The sequence below is a fragment of the Equus quagga genome, chromosome 7 (assembly GCF_021613505.1).
Source record: "Equus quagga isolate Etosha38 chromosome 7, UCLA_HA_Equagga_1.0, whole genome shotgun sequence".
Classification (NCBI taxonomy): domain Eukaryota; kingdom Metazoa; phylum Chordata; class Mammalia; order Perissodactyla; family Equidae; genus Equus; species Equus quagga.
The window spans coordinates 31438311-31456758 of record NC_060273.1 but is presented as its reverse complement, the minus strand read 5'-3'; the positions used below and the strand labels follow the sequence as shown (position 1 = coordinate 31456758).

Below are 18448 nucleotides of genomic sequence, written 5' to 3'. Positions count from 1 at the left end.
TGGTTCCTGGTAACTCATGACAGCAGCGACAGGAAACAAATACACCCTCACCAGCACACCCTTCATGGGCCTTCCTCCCCTCCCCGTCTCAGTTCTCACCTCTTTATGGGGTTCCTGGGTCACCTCCAAAATAAACTACTGTCCGCAAAGCCTTTTCTCAGGATCAGCTTCTAGGGGGGAGCCAAACGAAGATGCTCTCCTCTTCAAGGAGCACTGGGGCTCAGAACCTGGAGGTCCTGGTCCAGGTCCCGGCCCCACCATGCTCGCGGGTGGCACCATAGGCAAGTCCACCGCCACACTGGGCCTCTGTCACCTCATCCGCAAGTGGGACAGCAATGACACCAACATGAGAATGGGAACAGCTCGTGCGTTTGTCCCGAACGGTGACAGGGGTTGTGTTAACAGCCTGTCCAGGAGACCTTGCGTCAAAAGCTCTCAAAGTCGAGTGACAGGACTCAACCATCCCCTTTTGTGGGGTCTTCTTCTTTCCCTGAGGGACAAGAGGAATGGTGGAGCCTGGAGCTGTTTCATGGAGCACACACGCTTCTCTCCGGGGTGACAGCTGCCCTGTGTCGTCTCTGCCACTTGGCTCACCCTTGTCAGTGTGTCTGCATTGTTCTGCTACATTGTCCACGTGCCTCCCAGGTCACCACCCACCCATGTCAGGGACTTGCCCTTGACCTCTGACCGTCCTTGAGATTTCTTTTCTCACTGCCACTGCAGCCCAGAACTGCTTCCACCTGCCTCCCAAGCTCCAGCACTCACCTTTCTCACCTGCCTGGAGGGAGAGGCCTCCTTTCTTAGCAGGGGGCATGGCAGTCTTTGCCATGTGGTCCCCTCCTGAGGAATGTGAGCTCCCTCCATCCTCGCAGAGGACAGGCCAGGGAGGGCAGGCAAAGTGAGGGAAGTAGGGGAGGTGGAAGTAGTGGTGGAGGTGCTGGAGGTGGTGGAGGTGATGGGGGAGTGGAGGTAGTGCAAATGGTGGAGATGGTGGTGGTGGAGGTGGAGGTCGTGGTGATAGAGGTGGTGGAAGTGCTGGAAGTGATGGAGATGGTGGAGGTGGTAGAGATGGTGGAGGTCGTGGAGATGGTGGAGATGGTGGAGATGGTGGAGGTAGAATTAGAGGTGAAGGTGGTGGTGGTGGTGGTGGAGGTTGTGGTGGTGGAGGTGGTGGAAGTGGCGGAAGTGATGGAGAGGGTAGAGGTGGTGGAGATGGTGGAGGTGGTGGAGGTGGTGGTGGAGATGGTGGAGGTAGAATTAGAGGTGAAGGTGGTGGATGAGGAGATGGTGGAGATGGTGGAGATGGTGGAGATGGTGGAGGTGGTGGAGGTGATGGAGATGGTGGAGGTGGGGAGGTGGTAGAGGTGATGGAGATGGTGGAGGTGGTGGAGGTGGTGGAGATGGTAGAGGTGGCGGAGATGGTGGAGGCAGAGGTAGAGGTGAAGGTGGCGATGATGGTGGCGTAAATGGTAGAGGTGGAGGTGGAGGACGTGAGTTTGTCACACATGCAAAATCAGCCCCGAGCAGACACAGGGCACAGATGATGCTGATGCCGGGCCACGGATCGGGTTTGGAGTGGCTCTGTCTCCAGTGCTACCTCCATTCCCACCTGGATGCTCTCCAAACCCCTCACTGAACAGAAGTGTCTTCAACCTTGTCCTAGGGCATCAGGCCAGCTGTACCGGTCAGGAGTGCTTGCAATGCCAGAGAGAGCTTGGGCAGCCAGCTGGTTGACGGGCCTGGGGCCAGGGCCTGGGTCAAGCCAGCGGGGGAGGTTTGGTCTGAGCTGGACTGGCCATTGGAATCAAAGTGAGTCAGTGGACAGAACCAAAATCCTAAACGTGGCCCTCAGACCCTGCAAGACCAGCCTTTGCCCCTTCACAGCCTCACCGCGAACCATGATTCCCACCGTCCATTTGCTCCTACGATGCTGTCCTCAGACCAGTCCGTCAGGGATGTTCTGGTCCCCTGCCCTCTGACACTCCTTTACCCTGGTTAACATCTCGGCTGTCGGTCCCCTCCATGGAGAAGTCTCCCTGACCCATGACCCTTGGTCAGGACCCTGGTGCACATGTCAGCCTGTCCATCTCCCCGTGGCAGTAACACTGCGGTACCGTGGTGGCCCCGGGCGTGCCCCACCCAGCCCTCCTTTGGGGAAGCAACTGCCAAGAGAGTGCCGTGAGCCGCCAGCCCGGGAGGCAGCCCTGGGGCGTGGTGGTGCCATTCCCGCCCAGGATTCCCTAGAGCTCCCGCGGCCTGGCCGGGGCTTTGTCAGAGCTGCACTGCATCCAGGACTCTCCCTACCCAACCCTCCGTCCTCCCACTCCACCCTTCACAGCCCTCAGACCTGCATCAACGTCTGATGGTAAATGCCTTTTCATGTGCCAGGGTGCCGTCCAAATACCGTTTTTGGTGAAGTGTCTATTCAAATCTTTTGTGTGTTTTTATTAGGTTGTTTTGTTTTCTTGTTAGTGAGTTCTGAGAGCTCTTTATATATTCTGGATACAAGTCCTTTGCCCGATATGTGTTTCGCTGCAGCCTCATTTTAAGATCAAGCCCCAAACCCCAATGGTGAGTCTCTGGGCACCTCAAAGTCACTGTCATTTGTCTGTAAAACAAATCTGTGTCAGTGACCACTCAGTGGTGTGGTCAGAACCCTGAGGCCAGGGGCTGGGGGCGTCTGGATTAACCAGCCTGGGAAACTGGGAGAAGTGAGAGCTGATGGGTGGGAGGGGTTAGCCAGGTAAAGTAGGAGGAAAGAGTGTGTTGGGCAGGAGGAGGAGAGAACATTCTAGACCTCTTCTGTCCAATATGGTCCCCACTGGGGACAGGCAGCTACTGAGCACCTGACATGAAACTGAGGAACGAAATTTTTTGTTTTATTTCATTTTAATTTAAAAACTGATACTGAACTCAATGATTGAGAAACTTATGTTTGATACAACTCAGGAATGCCAATCTACTTTCCCGGCTGTAGGTTCTGTGGAATCTAGAGACGGGTCAAGTATTTCCCACGAAAATGGAACATCCTTGTTGAGATGTGTTGTCTGTGCAAAATTTCCGAGACTTAATGCAGAAGGAACGGCTTAAGCTATGTCATTCCTAACTTTTATGTCGATTACATGTTGAAGTGGTGATGTTTTACACATATTGGGCTAAATAAAAGATATCCTTAAAATTCACTCCACACCAACACACACACACACATATGTACACACGCACGCTTCCTTTCAACCCCAGGACTGTCCCTGTTGGGTGGGCGGTCATCCCCTCAGGGCAGAGAACTTAGAAGAGAATGCAAAATCTTGACCATTATGGTAAAAAAAAGATCCGGAGACTGGACTCTCCCCTCTCCCCAACCAAACAGACGGAGCTCCTTCCAGCTGGGGGCGAAGAGGAGAGACCCAGGGCAAGCCAGAGGCCTGGATGCTTCCAGAGGTCCTGCAGCCTGCCCCCCTCAGCCAGCAGGGGCAAAAGAAGCCGCCAGGGGTAGGATATGTGTATCTATATCTGTCCTCTGTATCCTACGGGTTCTGTTTCTCTGCAGGACCCTGAGTCACACAGGCGACACCTTTCGATGCCTGTGAGACCCCTCCTTCCACGCCCACGTCTTGCAGCAAGTACAAGAGTAACTGTAGCTCTATTTTGAAAAGTTATTATTTCTCTATTTAGGGCCGGCCCGGTGGCATAGTGGTTAAATTTGTGCGCTCTGCTTCAGCGGCGTGGGGTTTGCGGGTTCGGATTTGGGTGCAGACATTTGCACCGCTCATTGAGCCGCGCTGTGCCGGTGTGCCATATACAAAATGGAGGAAGATTGGCACAGATGTTAGCTCAGGGACCATCTTCCTCAAGCAGAAAGAAGAAGATTGGTAAGAGACGGACCCCAGGAAAATGGTAAGTTGGGGGGTCCACTGTGCTAACACAGAGGGAAGTGGCTGGGGGCAGGCAGGACGAGGGCACAGAAGTCAGTGAGAGACAGCGAATAGGCTGACACAGAGGGAGCCCTCTCCACAGAGGGACTGGGCACCTTGGGGACGGCTAGAGCAGGGGATCAGACACGACCGTGTCCCTCCACGGGCCAAGCCCTGACCAGGTGCTTCCCCAGTGCCGTAAGTCCGCATCGACCCCTGGAACATAACCGCCACTCCACTTTGAACAAAGGGCAAAGGCCGCTCTGAACTGTCTGAGTTTAAATGACCACATTTACCCAGAATGGGCCATCGTTCAGCATAGGGGCTTGAAACAGCAATTGGATCGAGTTACAGAAACCCACAGTTCTGTTTTGCTTCCCCCGAGTCTGTGGAGTGACAAATGCATCCCTAATGGCTGAGTCACGAGACCATCCTTCCCAGGGAGGCTGAGAAGCTTCCAGAACTCAGTTGAGTGGCTGAAGGTGGGAGTGGCCAGACCCCCAGAGCTTGAAGCAGGCACCCCAAGCTAAGACCCTGGTAAAGGGAGCAAGGCCGAGTCCCTGGGAGCTGCGTCGGGAGAATGCCCTTGCTCCTCTGGGTCTGCTGAGCGACCCGTTGTGGGGCGGGCAGCCCGGGAGGGGGAGCATTGGGCGGCTGATGAACGGCCTTGCAGAACCAGCCATTCCTGAACGGGCAAGACCAAGGCCAACGCCGGTGGGCAAGAGCAGTGGGCAGAGGCCGGGCTGCTGGATGAATGGAAGCAAGGTCCTGGCCCCGGGTCCCCTTCCCCAGCAGCATCCTACTTCCCCACCCGCAGCTGCCCATAGCTGGGGAGGGGGACCTGGGCCCTCGGCCCACGACGCTGGTCACACCTCTCTGGTCCTGGAGGAGGGAATCCAGGCGATAATGAGGCACCCGGAGAACTCATTGGTGGCTCCCAGGTGAGATTGTCGCAGGTCCTCCGCTCTGGCCGGTCCACAGAGCCCCTCGTTGGGCTTCCTTGTGGGGCGTGAGTGACACCTGGTGGTTGAAGGTGGGAATTTCAAGTCGCTCTAGCAAGGATGCCAGGGACACCCCCAGCCCTGACCCCGCCCCTCTCCGGGCAAAGGCGGGACCACCCAGGGAGGTGAGCCGCGGCTCAGCAGGTGCCTGAGGACTCCGCGCTGGGCAGCAAAGTGGAGCTACGGGGACCACACCTCCCAGTCGGGTGGAGTTCTTTCATCCATTCATGCATTCATGCATTCATTCGTTCATTCCCCCAAACATGTATGGAGTATCCCCTGCGTGCTGGGCATTAGGGAGCCAGAGAAGAATAAAGTGGTCACATGCCTGCTTCACAAAGTTCCGGAACAGAGTCCAAAATCTCTCTCAGGGCCTTCAGCGAACCTCTTCTCAGCTCTCCCCTTGACACGGGCCTGGGCCCATCCTCATGGAGCACCTACAAGTTCTCATCTGCACTGCTGTCCAGGCCTCAGGCCCTTTGCACATGCCACTCCCTCTAGCTGCAGTGCCCTTTGCACCTCAGCCTCCTGACAAATCTCACTTGTCTTTACCACTAAACTCGAGGGTCGCCTCCTCCATGAAGGCTTCCCTGATACTCCAAGGGCAGAATCAACACCCCAACCCCCCTCAACATATTGTTCGTGCACCTTGTATGGACTCTTACAGAAGGTCAGAGACTGTGAGCACTGGGCTTGGAGCTGAGAAGACCTCGCAACACTGCCCCTTCCTCATCGGTGGCCTCCAGCACAGTTCTTAAGCTTTCTCAGCCCAGTTTCCTTGCCAGTGAAAAATGGGGCTTATAATAGCACACGCCTTGTACTTGGGAGAATTTAATGTCACTACACTGCTTCCTGTATCTCCTGGCACGAAGAAAACACGTTAAGTAAATATTGCTGCGATTATCGTGGATATTATCACTGGGCCCAGAGGCCAGACAAGTGGCTGGTTGTTGCCTGGCTTCCCTGTGAGGCTCTGCGTGTCCTACTGTGTCTGGCCTGAGGGAGTGGCCCTTGTCCTGTCGCCCCAGAACTGCGGTCTTGGACACCCAGCTGGAGGCAGAGCAGTGTCAGGTGTCCCCAGCCAGCAGCAAAAAGGGGGAGACGTCTTCTCAGGGCTGAAGATGGGGCCAAAATGGCACCCGACCCTCTCCCCATCCCTCCACCCCTGGCCACAGAAGCAGGAGACCGCAAGGAGACAGGAGGAGAAATCAGGCATCGGGGACCTGGTTGGGGGGAGTTAAGTAGGAGACGCTTGGTTTTTTCCCCTCCCACCCCACCCGCCATGGCCAGCACAGAGGGAGGAAGAGAAGGGAGAGACGGCTGGTTATTCTAACCACAACCACCCCCGACCCCCCCATCCCCACCCCCCGGCTCATCCGGGCTGTCAGGGGTCAAGAGCAGCGTGAAATTGGATTTGGGTTGGAAGTTTCAGATTCACCCAAACCGGCCATTTTCTGGCCCAAAAGTGCCCAGGAAATGACAGACTCAGCCCCAGCCCTTGAACAGACAGGAAGCGGAGACTGGAAAGAGCAAGGCTAAGGGAGTGAGTCACCGGTGGGAAAGACCGAGCCATCTCGGGTGAGGCTGAGCGCTCACAAACAGCGACGCCGTCTCCCAGGCCTGGAGCAGGTTGGGAACCCACCCGAGGCCGTGGAGACCGACCAGAGATGCCCTCCGCCCACCAGTTCCATGCCCCAGATGTGCTTTGCACGAGGGGCTTGGCCCCCGAGGCCCCCAGGGCCCATGCCCTCGACAGGCTCAGGACCCTGTGCTCAGAAGAGGCCCACGCTTGGTCCTCATGCTCTGCATCACCGTCCTGAAATTCTTCACACCTTTTGAACAAGGGACCCCGCGTTTGCATTTCGCACTGGGCTCCGAAAATTATATAGTCCATCCTGGGATCGCTCCCTGCTGCCCAAGGTCACAGCCAGCAAATGGAAGCCACTCCTCGGGCTCCAGGGCTCTCTGCATGCTGCTCCCCACCGGCACCTCCTGGGCATCTCTGACCCCAGGCAGGCTCCTCCATCCTCCTCCTTCCCCAGGAGGTAGGCTCTGAGCCCGCCGCCTTGGAGGGCCCCGCAGGCTCCGAGAGCCTCAGCCTGCACACGCCACCAGAAGAGGGACCCCAGCGAGCAGGAGAGGGCCACCACCGCCCTGTGCTCTTGCCTGTTCCAGGAGAGCTGTGGGGACGCAGTGCTGCCCATCCTCCAGGCACGGCAACATGCAGGAAGCGAGGCAGAATTTCCAGACAGCTGCAATGGGATGAGACAGCCAAGGGCAGGGAGGGTTTACAGAATAGGAAACTGAGGCACAGAGAGGTAAGTAACTCATCCAAGAGTCGGCATAGCCAGTAAGTGGCAGAGCCCCGCTGTACCCAGGTTATACTTGGCACCCTGGGTGTTTTCCATGTATGATCTCTCAATTGTGCGCCAAGTCCATGGGAGGTTTTTCTCCTAACCAGAGATTCTAAATGACTTCATGGTGGATGATAGGTTCGTACTTTTGGCCCCTTCATTGGTGGTGTCACAACGAGTTCTATATGAGTCCGGGAGTTCTCCAGAGAAATAGAACCAACAGGAGATTATATTCATATATGTAATGTTGTATGTAATAGATATTATATATATGTCAGGAGACTTATACTGTATTTATAGATGCCAAGACATTTATTTTTTGTTTTGTTTTGTTTTGTTTAGGATTTTATTTTTTCCTTTTTCTCCCCAAAGCCCCCCGGTACATAGTTGTATATTCTTCATTGTGGGTCCTTCTAGTTGTGGCATGTGGGACTCTGCCTCAGCGTGGTTTGATGAGCAGTGCCATGTCCGCGCCCAGGATTCGAACCAACGAAACACTGGGCCACCTGCAGCAGAGCATGCGAACTTAACCACTCGGCCACGGGGCCAGCCCCTCAAGACATTTATTTTAAGCAATTAGCTCACGCACTTGTGAAAGGTTGACAAGGCTGAAGTCTGTAGGGCAGGCCAGCAGGCTAGAAACTCAGGTAGCCATTGATGCTGCCGTCTGGAGGCAGAATTATTCTCTGGGAAACCTCAGTTTTTGGTCTTAAGGCCTTCGACTGATTAAACAAGGCCCACCCACATTATCAAGGGTACTCTCCTTTACAGAAAGTCAACTGATTGTAGATGTTAACCACACCTACACAACACCTACAGATCACAGCAACATCTAGATTAGTGTTTGATTAAATCACTGGGCACTGGAGCCCAACCAAATTGACACATGAAACTAGCCATCACAAGTTCTGAGCACACTGTGTGCAGAGCTGGCGTGTCACTTCCAGGTTGCACATTTAAGTATCGATGTGACTCCCTCCAGAGTCCGTTCTTTCCCTCTGCTCAGTGACCAGCAGTATTCACGATGGTGGCTGCCGGGTCAGCCTGGATCCTGGAGTGAGATGACATGAAAGAGATCTCTCAAACAACTTTGATGGACTTGGGGTGGGAGCCAGAAATAAATCTTGGGTTTAGGAGAATTTTGCGAAGCTAAATTAAGTCTAAAGAAATGGAGTCCCCCTGCCTCACCATGCATTGGCGCAACCCTTATGAACTGGCTTGCTGTTTCTTGAGCATCCTCCAGAGGCATCCCCAGATCCTTGCCTGCTCCTTATAGGTCACGTCATGAAAGGCTCCACGTGTTGCTACCAAAGATGAAATGATCACATGCACAAACCTGTGATGCTCAAACCTTGATCAGCGCGTGAGGTAGAAAGTCACTCAGCTCTCCAGCCTGCTGGTTTGGTCCTCAAACTTGCTGGCTCTTGGTTTCCATAGATGTTTGCCTCCCGGGGCTCCAGGGACAAGAGAGTAGAACCTAGGTTCCCGTAGGGAACTGCCTTAGCATGTGATGTCTGGGTTCCAGGAGTAACTCTTCCTTAAAAATTGCTGACCATGGGTGAGATCATCAGCCAGAAAGACAACTAGCTCTCTCTTACAAACCCTGGATGGCAGCATCCTCGAGAATCCCCTTGTCCACTTCCAAGAGAAGTTACCAAGCTCATCCTAAAGAAAGGCCCCTCTGCCATCTCTCAAGGCTCCTGGGGACCAGACCTGCCTGCCATCCATGAGTCTATCCATCCATCCATTCATTCTCCATCCATCCATCTATCCACTCATCCACCCATCCATCCATCCATCAGTCCATCCATCCACGCATCCATCCACCCATCCATCCATCCATTCATCCATCCATCTATCCACTCATCCATCCACCCATCCATCCACCCATTAATCCACCCATCCATCCATCCATCCATCCACTCATCCATCCATCCATCCATCCATCCATCCATCCATCCATCCATCCACTCATCCATCCATCCATCCATCCATCCATCCATCCATCCACTCATCCATCCATCCATCCATCCATCCATCCATCCATCCATCCACTCATCCATCCATCCATCCATCCAACCACTCATCCATCCATCCATCCACTCATCCATCCATCCATCCATCCATCCATCCACTCATCCATCCCTCCACCTATCCTTCCATCTTCTCTTCCTTCCTTCTTTCCTGCTTGCCTGCTTTCACCCATCTACCCAACAAACAATGATTGAGTTCCTACTATGTGCAGGCACAGGGGCTTGAGCCCTACATAGATAGACACAGACTCTGCCTTAGGGACCTAATTTGGGAGACAGACATTCAACATATAATTACACAAATAATTTTAAGTATGATAAATGCTAGGAATGAAAAGTATAGGGCACCAGCAGAGAAGATAATAGGAACTGGGCCTAATTTGGGGGTGTGATGGGGAAGTTTGGGGTCAGGAAACGCTTCCTGAGAATGTATCATTTGAACTTAGCTCTAAAGGGTGGATCTGGGAGGTAACTGAGCGTGGAGCAGTCTTCTGGGCTGAGGGAATAGCTGGAGCAGAGGTCCTGAGGCAAAAGCAATCTTTCCTCGGAATGTGAGCCAGGATTGCCAAACTCTCCCGGGGTGGATGGGCTTGAGTGGAGGCAGAAGGAGGAAGCAATGGTGACCCTATTCTTAGTCATGCGAAGGGGCTGCACTGGAGAGGATGTGATGCTGTAAAGGGAGCTTAGGGTGTCAAGCGAGGCCAAAAGACTGGGATTCAAATTCTGGTTCTGCCACTTCCTCAATGTGTAATCTGGGGTGAGAGATTTTACATTGTCAGATTTTACATATTGTGATATGAAGATAATCATAGTAACAATAATTAACATTTATTGAGATCTGACTTTGTGCCGGTCCTTATTCTTAGGACTTTACATATGTATCTCATTTAATCGTCAATGATTTCAACCTTGTTGCACTATTGTGGTACCATTATTATTCCCACTTTACAGACGAGGGAAAATGAGGCGCAGTGAGATGAAGTAATTTGCTCAAAGTCCCACAACGAGAAGAGGAGAGAACCAGGATTCAAATGCAGACAGATGGCCCCAGTGCCCATGCTCCTTTTTCTTTCTTTTTTTTTTTGGTTAATTTTCTGTGATTTTTTTTTTTAAGATTTTATTTTTCCTTTTTCTCCCAAAGCCCCCTGGTACATAGTTGTGTATTTTTAGTTGTGGGTCCTTCTAGTTGTGGCATGTGGGACACTGCTTCAGCATGGCTTGATGAGCAGTACCATGTCTGTGCCCAGGATTTGAACCGACGAAACCCTGGGCCGCTGAAGCAGAGCGTGCGAATTTAACCACTTGGCCATGGGTCCAGCCCCTCCATGCTCTTAACTATTAGACCACATTGTCACATGGAAGTTGGATCAGTGAGGATAAATTAGGTAATGAGGGTACTATGATGCAGTAACACGTAAGTTTAACAAGCCGGACTGAATTTACTTAGAAGGTGTATTTTTAATTTCCATAACTTTGGAGTTTTCAGAAGATACAATGTCAACGATATCAAATTTAATTGCAACATGGTCAGAGAACGTGGTCTGCGTGACATCAATCCTTTAAAACATCTTCAAACTTGCTTGATGGCCTATGGGATCAATATTGGAAAATGTTCCTTGCATTTAAACAGAATATTTATTCTTGAATTATTGAGTTCACTGTTCAACATACATTTATTAGGTCAAATTTGTTCATTGCTGCTTCAGTTACCTGCTGGTACATCACAAGCTGCTCTAAAACTTAAAGCAGCTTAAAACATTTTTGGGACATGATCCTGGAACCTGGGCTGGGCTCAGCCGGGCAATTCTTCTGCTGGTCCTTCCCATGTTTTCAGCTGCGTATTGACCAAGCGCTTGGCTCAGCCGGGATGCTGGCCTGCCTGGGATGCTCTCTCTTTCCAAGCAGTCTCAAGGTCTTTACCTTTTCTGATGGTCTCTCCAGCAGAGTGGCTGGATTCTTAAATGGTGGCTCGGGCCTCCAAGAGCACAAAAATAGAAACCGTCAGGCTTTCTTAAGTCTCAACCCTGGAACTGGCAGAATGTCACCTCTGCCACATTCTCTTTGTCAGAGCAAGTCCCAGGTCGCCTCAAGATTCAAGTGGAGGGGCTGCCTAAGGGCGTGAATGCCAGAAGTGGTTCATTTGAAGCTATTAATGGAATAGACCACCACAACTGTATTTTTCACCAGCTTGAACTATTAATTACTAGAAGAGGTATGTTTAACCCACATCCTCACCGCAGCAATGATGGGGGATTTTTCAGCTTCTCCTTGAGATTTTGTCAATTTTTTCACCTTAAATATTTGAGGCTATGTTATTAGCAGCATACAGGTTTACAAGTGTTATATCTTACTAGTGAATTAAAATTTTTATTGTCTAAAATGACTCTCTTTATCACTAGTAATGCTTTTAGACTTAAAATCTATTTTGTCTCCTATTAATAAAAATATGCCAGGCTTCTTTTGGTTGGTATTTGCCTGGTGGTCAATCTCTCTCCATCCTTTTACCTTGATCTTTCCTGGGCCATTAGGTATGTTCTTTATAAACGTGTAGCTGGACCTTGTTTTTGTTTTATCCGGTCTGACAGTCTTTGTCTTTCAACTATTTTAGTTTATTTACATTTATTTTGAGGAGTCATGTATGTGTGATTTATTTCCAGCTTCTTGTTTTGCTCTCTTTGTCCTGTTTTTCTTCTTGTGTTTCTTTTTTCTTCATTTCTCACATTCTTTTGCATTGACTGATTTTTGTTTCCTCGTTCCATTTTTCCTCTCTGCTAGTGTGGAATTTATAGACTCTATTCCTCTTGTTTTTCTGTTTACCCTAAAAATTTTTAACATGAATATTTAACTTGATGAAGTTTAACATTAATCAAAATATTTATTCTCCTCTCAAACAATTCCAATATCTTAGAACATGTCAATTATGATTGCCCCCTCCCAGCATATATGCCTTTAGTGTCCAATGTTTTAGTTCTATTTTTTCTTAACTCTACAAATTAAAATTATTATTGTTGTTTAATGCAGTGAATGATACGAATCATCTCTATGTTCACAAAATGTCCACCATTCCTTTTCATATGTCAGGCCTTCCTTTCAAGATTCTTCTTCCTTCTTCCTGAAGCACACTGTATTAAATTATTAGGGTCACCATAATAAAGGACCACAGGCTGTGGGGCTCAGACAACAGAAATTTGTTTTCTCATAATTCTGGAGGCTGGAAATCCAAGGTCAAGGTGTCAACAGTGTTGATTCCTTCTGAGGCCTCTCTCTCCTTGGCTTGTAAATGGCCTTCTTCTCCCTGTGTCTTCACAATGTCTACCTTCTATACATGTCTCTGTCCAAATTCCCTTTTCTTATATGGACACCAGTCATATTGGATCAAGATCCACCCTAATGAGCTCCTTGTAACTTAATCACTTCTTTAAAGGCCCTGTCTCCAAACATAGTCACATTCTGAGGTCCTGGGGGTTAAGACTTCAGCATACGAATTTGGGGAGGAGAAACCATTCAGCCCATAACACATATTATTAATATAAAATAATTTCCTGTTTTTATTTGTTTGAAATGTCCTCATTTTCTCGAAAGATACTTTTACTGGGTTTACAATTCTAGGTTAATGGTTATTTTCTCTCAATGCCTTTAAGGCAGTATTTCCCATCTGGCTCCCACTTTTGTCATTGAGATATCAGCTCTCAGTTTGCGTGGTTCCTTTGAGGAAGGCATGAGTTAGTACACACAAAGTGCTTAGAATAGTGCCTGGCACCTAGCAGCTATTATAGAAACAGTGGCGTTTATTATTTTCTCTCTGGCTGCTTTTAAGATCTCTTTGTCTTGACGTCTTTCAATGTCACTCTGGTGTACCTTGCCTCTTCCTCATTCTCTCTAGCCCCCTCGGGAACTCTGGTTAGACACATGTTCGATACCCTTCCTCTCTCTTTCTTGCCCCTCATCCTCCATATCTTTGTCTTTTCCGGATTCACAGCAATTTTTTCAGATCCACGTTCCAGGTTATTTTCTTCATCTGCGTCTTAATCTGCAACTTAACATATCTATTAAGTTTCCATTTCAATTATATTTTTCACTTTTAGATGTATTATTTGGCTCTTTTCACATCTTTCCAGACATTTTCTATGTTCTCTTATTCCTTACTTATACTTTCAATACCCTCTTTAATTTCTGTAGAGATATTAAATATATTTATTCTATGATCCGTGTTTGGTAATTCCAATATCTCAAACCCTTGTGAGTGTGATTCTGCTGTCTGTAGTCTGGGCTGACTTTCACTCACGATGCCTTATTTTCCTGAGGGTTTAGTGGTTTTCTTTCAATGTACACTCCCTCTCCTTGAAACTGAATCTGTTGATAAAAGATTGATATCCATAGTGTTGATTTCACTGGTTCACTTCCACTGGGGTACAGTCCTTCGTGGTCCTGGGTTTAGGCAGTTGTCTCCTATCAGACTCGCCACCTTTGATGATCTTTCGGTGTTATCTCCTGTCTCTCACCTGCGGCCAGGAAAATAGAAGGTCGAGCTTACAAGGGTTCAACAGATGTCCTCAGGGAGGCTGGAGGCTTCACCACGGATCAGCTTCACTCTTTGAATTTCTGCTTCCACTGTGATTTTGGCCCCTGAGCCTTCCTTCCTCAGTTCAGTGACTCTTTTAAAAAAAGCTTTGAATGGTTTATACAGCTTTCTTAATTGTTGCTGCAGGAGGGTTAATCTGAGAATTTGATCTACTATACTGTCAGAAAAGGAAGTCTCATTATTACTTCTTTAAATATTTCCTATCCTCCATCTCTTTCCCAGCTCCTTCTGGAACTTTTGTCATCCACGTGTAACTCTCCTACCCTTCCTCTCATGATTTCCATCTTTTTAGACTTTTCCTCTGGGTTTTGAGATATTTCTTTCATTTTATCTTCCAGTCCTCTCATTTTTTTCTCAACAGTTCTCAATGGTTACCACTCCCTCTTCTATTAAATTTTTTTTAAAAATCATCAGTTGTTGTTGTTGTATAATGTCTTTTTAGGCCATGAATATTCTCGTAAGGTGGGATGATGATGGTGACGGTGATGGTGGTGATGATGATGGTGATGGTGATGATGGTGATGGTGATGATGATGGTGATGATGGTGATGATGGTGACGGTGGTGATGATGATGGTGATGATGATGATGACGATGGTGATGATGGTGATGATTATGATGATGATGGTGATGATGGTGATGATGGTTGATGGTGGTGATGGTGGTGATGATGGTGATGATGGTTGATGATGATGATGATGGTGATGATGATTATGATGATGATGATGGTGACGGTGATGATGATGGTGATGATGGTGATGATGGTTGATGGTGGTGATGCTGGTGATGACGAGGAAAAGTTTTCATCTATTTACCACTAGTTGAAATGTCCTGCTCTATCTTCTTCTCTGTGGCACGTGGGGCCACTTAAGTCTATTTAAATTTTCTTTTTCCCACTCAGAGCTCTTTGGCTTTCGGGGGAAGCTTTTAGGGTCTCTTTTTTGGTGGGAAAACACAAGGTAACATGCAAGATGCTGCTCCTCTGATGAACACCAGGAGGAAGCTACCAGGTCTCAGCAGTTGTAGTTGTTGGCAAGCTCCTATTCTCAGGGATGAGGTGGCAGGGACCTCCCAGGCCCCTGCCCCATGCAGCTCACCCACATTCTCCCCGGGCCAGAAAACCCTACAGGGACCTCATAGGAGAGCACATGCATGAGACCCAAGCAGACCCCATTCCTTTTGGGAACCCCAGGCCTCTGAGCTGCTGATCCCCTCACTCCCACCCAGTGAGAGAGTGAAAGAGTCCTGTGACTGTCCCCTTTTCTAGGATCCCAGAAGAGCTCGCCATTGCACATGTGCATTCCAGGCCCTGCCATGGGACCCTGCCTCCTGTCTGCCCCTTAGCTCAGGAGGTGGAATGGAACAGGAGTTGAAAGGAGCATTCAGGCCACTCTCCCACCCCCACCCCTCCAGCAATTTTTAAACACACAGTGGCCATCTGTTTACAAATTTTGGTCTTGCTTCTTCTTTTTAGGAACTGTATGTTATTGCATTTCTATGGCTGTACCTTAATTTATTTAACCCAACCTTTTCCCGTTTTTTTTTAATATCCTATAATGTATCGTCCTTATAGATTCTTCATCATCATGCCATTACTATTATTCTAAAATTCTAAATTTTCAGTACCTGATTCCCAAAGCTCCATGATGATGATAATAATAATGTTAGAAATTATTGAATGACCATTATGTGCTAGGGCCTTATACGTATTACTGAACACCTTATCACAGCCCTATTTTATCCTGATTTTACAAATAAAGAAACTAAGTCTCAGAGAGGTTAAGTGACTTATTTAAGGTCACACAGCTAATAGGAGGTGGTGCCAAGCTCCAGCGCTCTCTTGCTTTTCCTCATCTCATACCCCGCATGGAGGATACACTGGGTCAGGTTTCCAGTCTGGCTTCTGCAACTTTGTAACCATACTTCCCCTGACAAGTGACGTTAGCTCCCTGGGACCTAGATTCTTCTATTACCATAATCTCCGCCTTGCCTCCCTCCCAGCGGGGTTGAAGAGGACAAATGACATCATGAGTTTGGAAGTGCTATAAAAACTATAACGTGCCATACAAATGTAAGGGATGATTAAGAGATTAATCACTTAATTATTACTGAGATTATTACTGAGTACACAGATAAGCTTGTTTATTTCAGGCACCTTAGCCCTTTGACAAATGTGAAGGCTATGTCTAGAGACCTTGTCAAATCCCTAAATTGGATACCATATAAAGATTGTATAAACATAGGCATAAATCTGTTTACAAAGATACAAAGTTATTTGTAAATGTTGTTTGGAGCATTTGCTCGAAGTGTTTTGTGAATCACCTTTCCTTAATTTCTTTGAACTGAATGAGGCGCTATCCATGGTCCACTGCCGAGTTCCACGTTCCCCTCTTTATTTGTCAAAGGTTCCTATTTTCTGTCTAAGAAACGTTGCTTTCTGAGAGAAGCCTCTCTACTTTCTCTTCACTCCTATCATAAGACTAGTGTTGAAACAAAGAAACAAGACTTTCTTTTTCATCGTTTTTGAAGGATTACAAAGTGCAAGATAATGTGTTGACTTGTAAGCGATACAAATTCATGCCTCAATCAATGACAAATGCCACAGATCACGGGCATTCAAGGTCCTCTGAGAATTCAGATCTCTGAGTTAAATCCTTGAGTATCACGGTTCTATGGCAGAAATTATGGATTCCTTTAGTCTGCTCTCTGCCTGGTGACTCGAGCGGCCTGGCTCCCTAACTAATGTGTAAGTTTCTTGACACAATGGCTGCATCTTTTCCGTCTTCAGCTTCCTCTCCAGAAGTCCCCAGTGCTTGGCGTTTTCATGATTATGCAAAAATTATCTGTAGACCCGAGCGACATCACATTGACTGATCATTTTTTTCTGTTGTGCACATCCCTCTGTAGAGGCAGACGGATGCAGTGAAAGAGCAGGGGTCTAGTCGGCTCTTGCGTGGGACCTCAGGTCAGTAAGTGTTTGTAGACTGGTCTTTATTTTATCCACCTGGTGAGAAGGAGAATTGGGACAGGACGATCTTTGAGACCTGTTTAATTAATTAAACAAGGAGGCCATTAGACTGAGGCGGCTCTCATGCCTTGGCGGCCTGAGTAAGCAAACCAAAATCTAATCCTGTAAATGCCTCAGGGTTACAAAATCAAAATGCTAATGACAATCAATTACAAACAGCCAACTAGCCTTTAAGCTGTAGCCCATCAATGATTTCCTTCTTTGCTTCCATACTTTTTATAAGTCTTTTCTCCGGCTCCCTTCCCTAGAGCGCTCTAACCACTTCTAGGTTGTCCTTGCCAGACTTGAATAGATTTTTTGCTCAAATAAACTCCTAAAATTTTTAGTATGCCTCAGTTTATCTTTTAACAGACCATGGTTCCCAGATCTGGCCAATCACCTGGGGACAAAGAGATATCTGAGCTCCTTCCAGGAGGTTCCGACTCATACTCCGTCTGAGTCAGATAAGAAGCTGTGATAAGATGACCTAACACTTAGCAAGAACTTACTGGGGCCTAGGCACGGGTGCTAAGTGTTTTACAAGTTCATGTTCTCCGTTTATATTTTCACGACCCTATGTGGTAGTTGCTATTACGGCCTCCATTTTACAGAGGAGGAAATTGAAGCTAAAAACAGGAGGGAAAGAAAAAAAGAAAAGAAAAGCTACTTAAAAGTTTATGCAACTGGTCAGGGGTCGAGTGGAGATTCCAACTCAGACCGAGCAACTCCAGACCACGCTCTCAATCACTGGACTCCGCAATGCTTTTTCGACGGGTTTCTGGTGATTTTGATGATTAAAATCTTTAGATCTTTGAAAAGCTTTGAGAAAAGCTACCGAGAGAGCCACGCCACTCTCAAAGGGTGCATTTATTTGAAATATATGTGTCATCCCCGCGCCCAGCGTTTCTGAAAGTAAAATAGTTTGGGAACAGATTTCTCTCTAAACATAAGACGCGCAGGGGGACCTCTTGTCAGCATTCCCCAGCTTTCAGGGAACGTGGAGTCCACTCCGCGAACCTCCTTGATCTCACAGGTTGACCCAATCTGGGAGCCCACGGCGAGTCTTTCTGTACACCTGGCACTTCTGGTCCCGCCCCGATTCTCGAAACCCCCAATCCCAAGCCCGCTCACCGTGATTGACGTGCCCCTAGAGCAATCAAGATCGGTCATGGAGGACGGCCGCCCCGCCTCCCCGACGACCCCGCCTCCCTTTCATTCTGCAGGAAAGAACCTCAGCCCGGGCGTCCAATGAGAAGCGCCTCCACCCCAAAGGTCCCGCCTCTTTCGGCGCCGACCCCGCCCCGAGGGCCGGAAGGATGCCCGCCCCTCTGCGTGGCACGGCCCAATCGGAGGGCCCGTTCGTCCGGATGGACGGCAGCCGGCCCAATCGCCGGGCCTCGGGTGGCGCCGCCCCGCCCCTCCGCCGGGGCCGAGCGGCTGGCGAGAGCGGGCCTCGGGGCGGCGGCGGCGGCGGCGGACGCGGCCTGAGGGAGCGGCCGGTGCCGCGCGGGGCTCGCCTCGCCCGCGGCGGGGTCCATGGCCTGAGCGGCCATGTCCGGCG

At 49.1% G+C, this 18448-nt stretch overlaps 1 protein-coding gene across 1 annotated transcript in view; it reads left to right on the top strand.

Moving 5' to 3' along the window:
• Positions 1-978: 978 nt before the first annotated feature.
• Positions 979-18448, top strand: part of GNA12 (G protein subunit alpha 12) — a 134781-nt gene continuing 117311 nt past the window's right edge. Inside the window, exons 1-3 of the mRNA XM_046666490.1 lie at positions 979-1113; positions 1168-1329; positions 18111-18386. Of these exons, the coding sequence (XP_046522446.1) occupies positions 979-1113; positions 1168-1329; positions 18111-18386 (573 nt within the window). The remainder of the gene's footprint in view (positions 1114-1167; positions 1330-18110; positions 18387-18448) is intronic.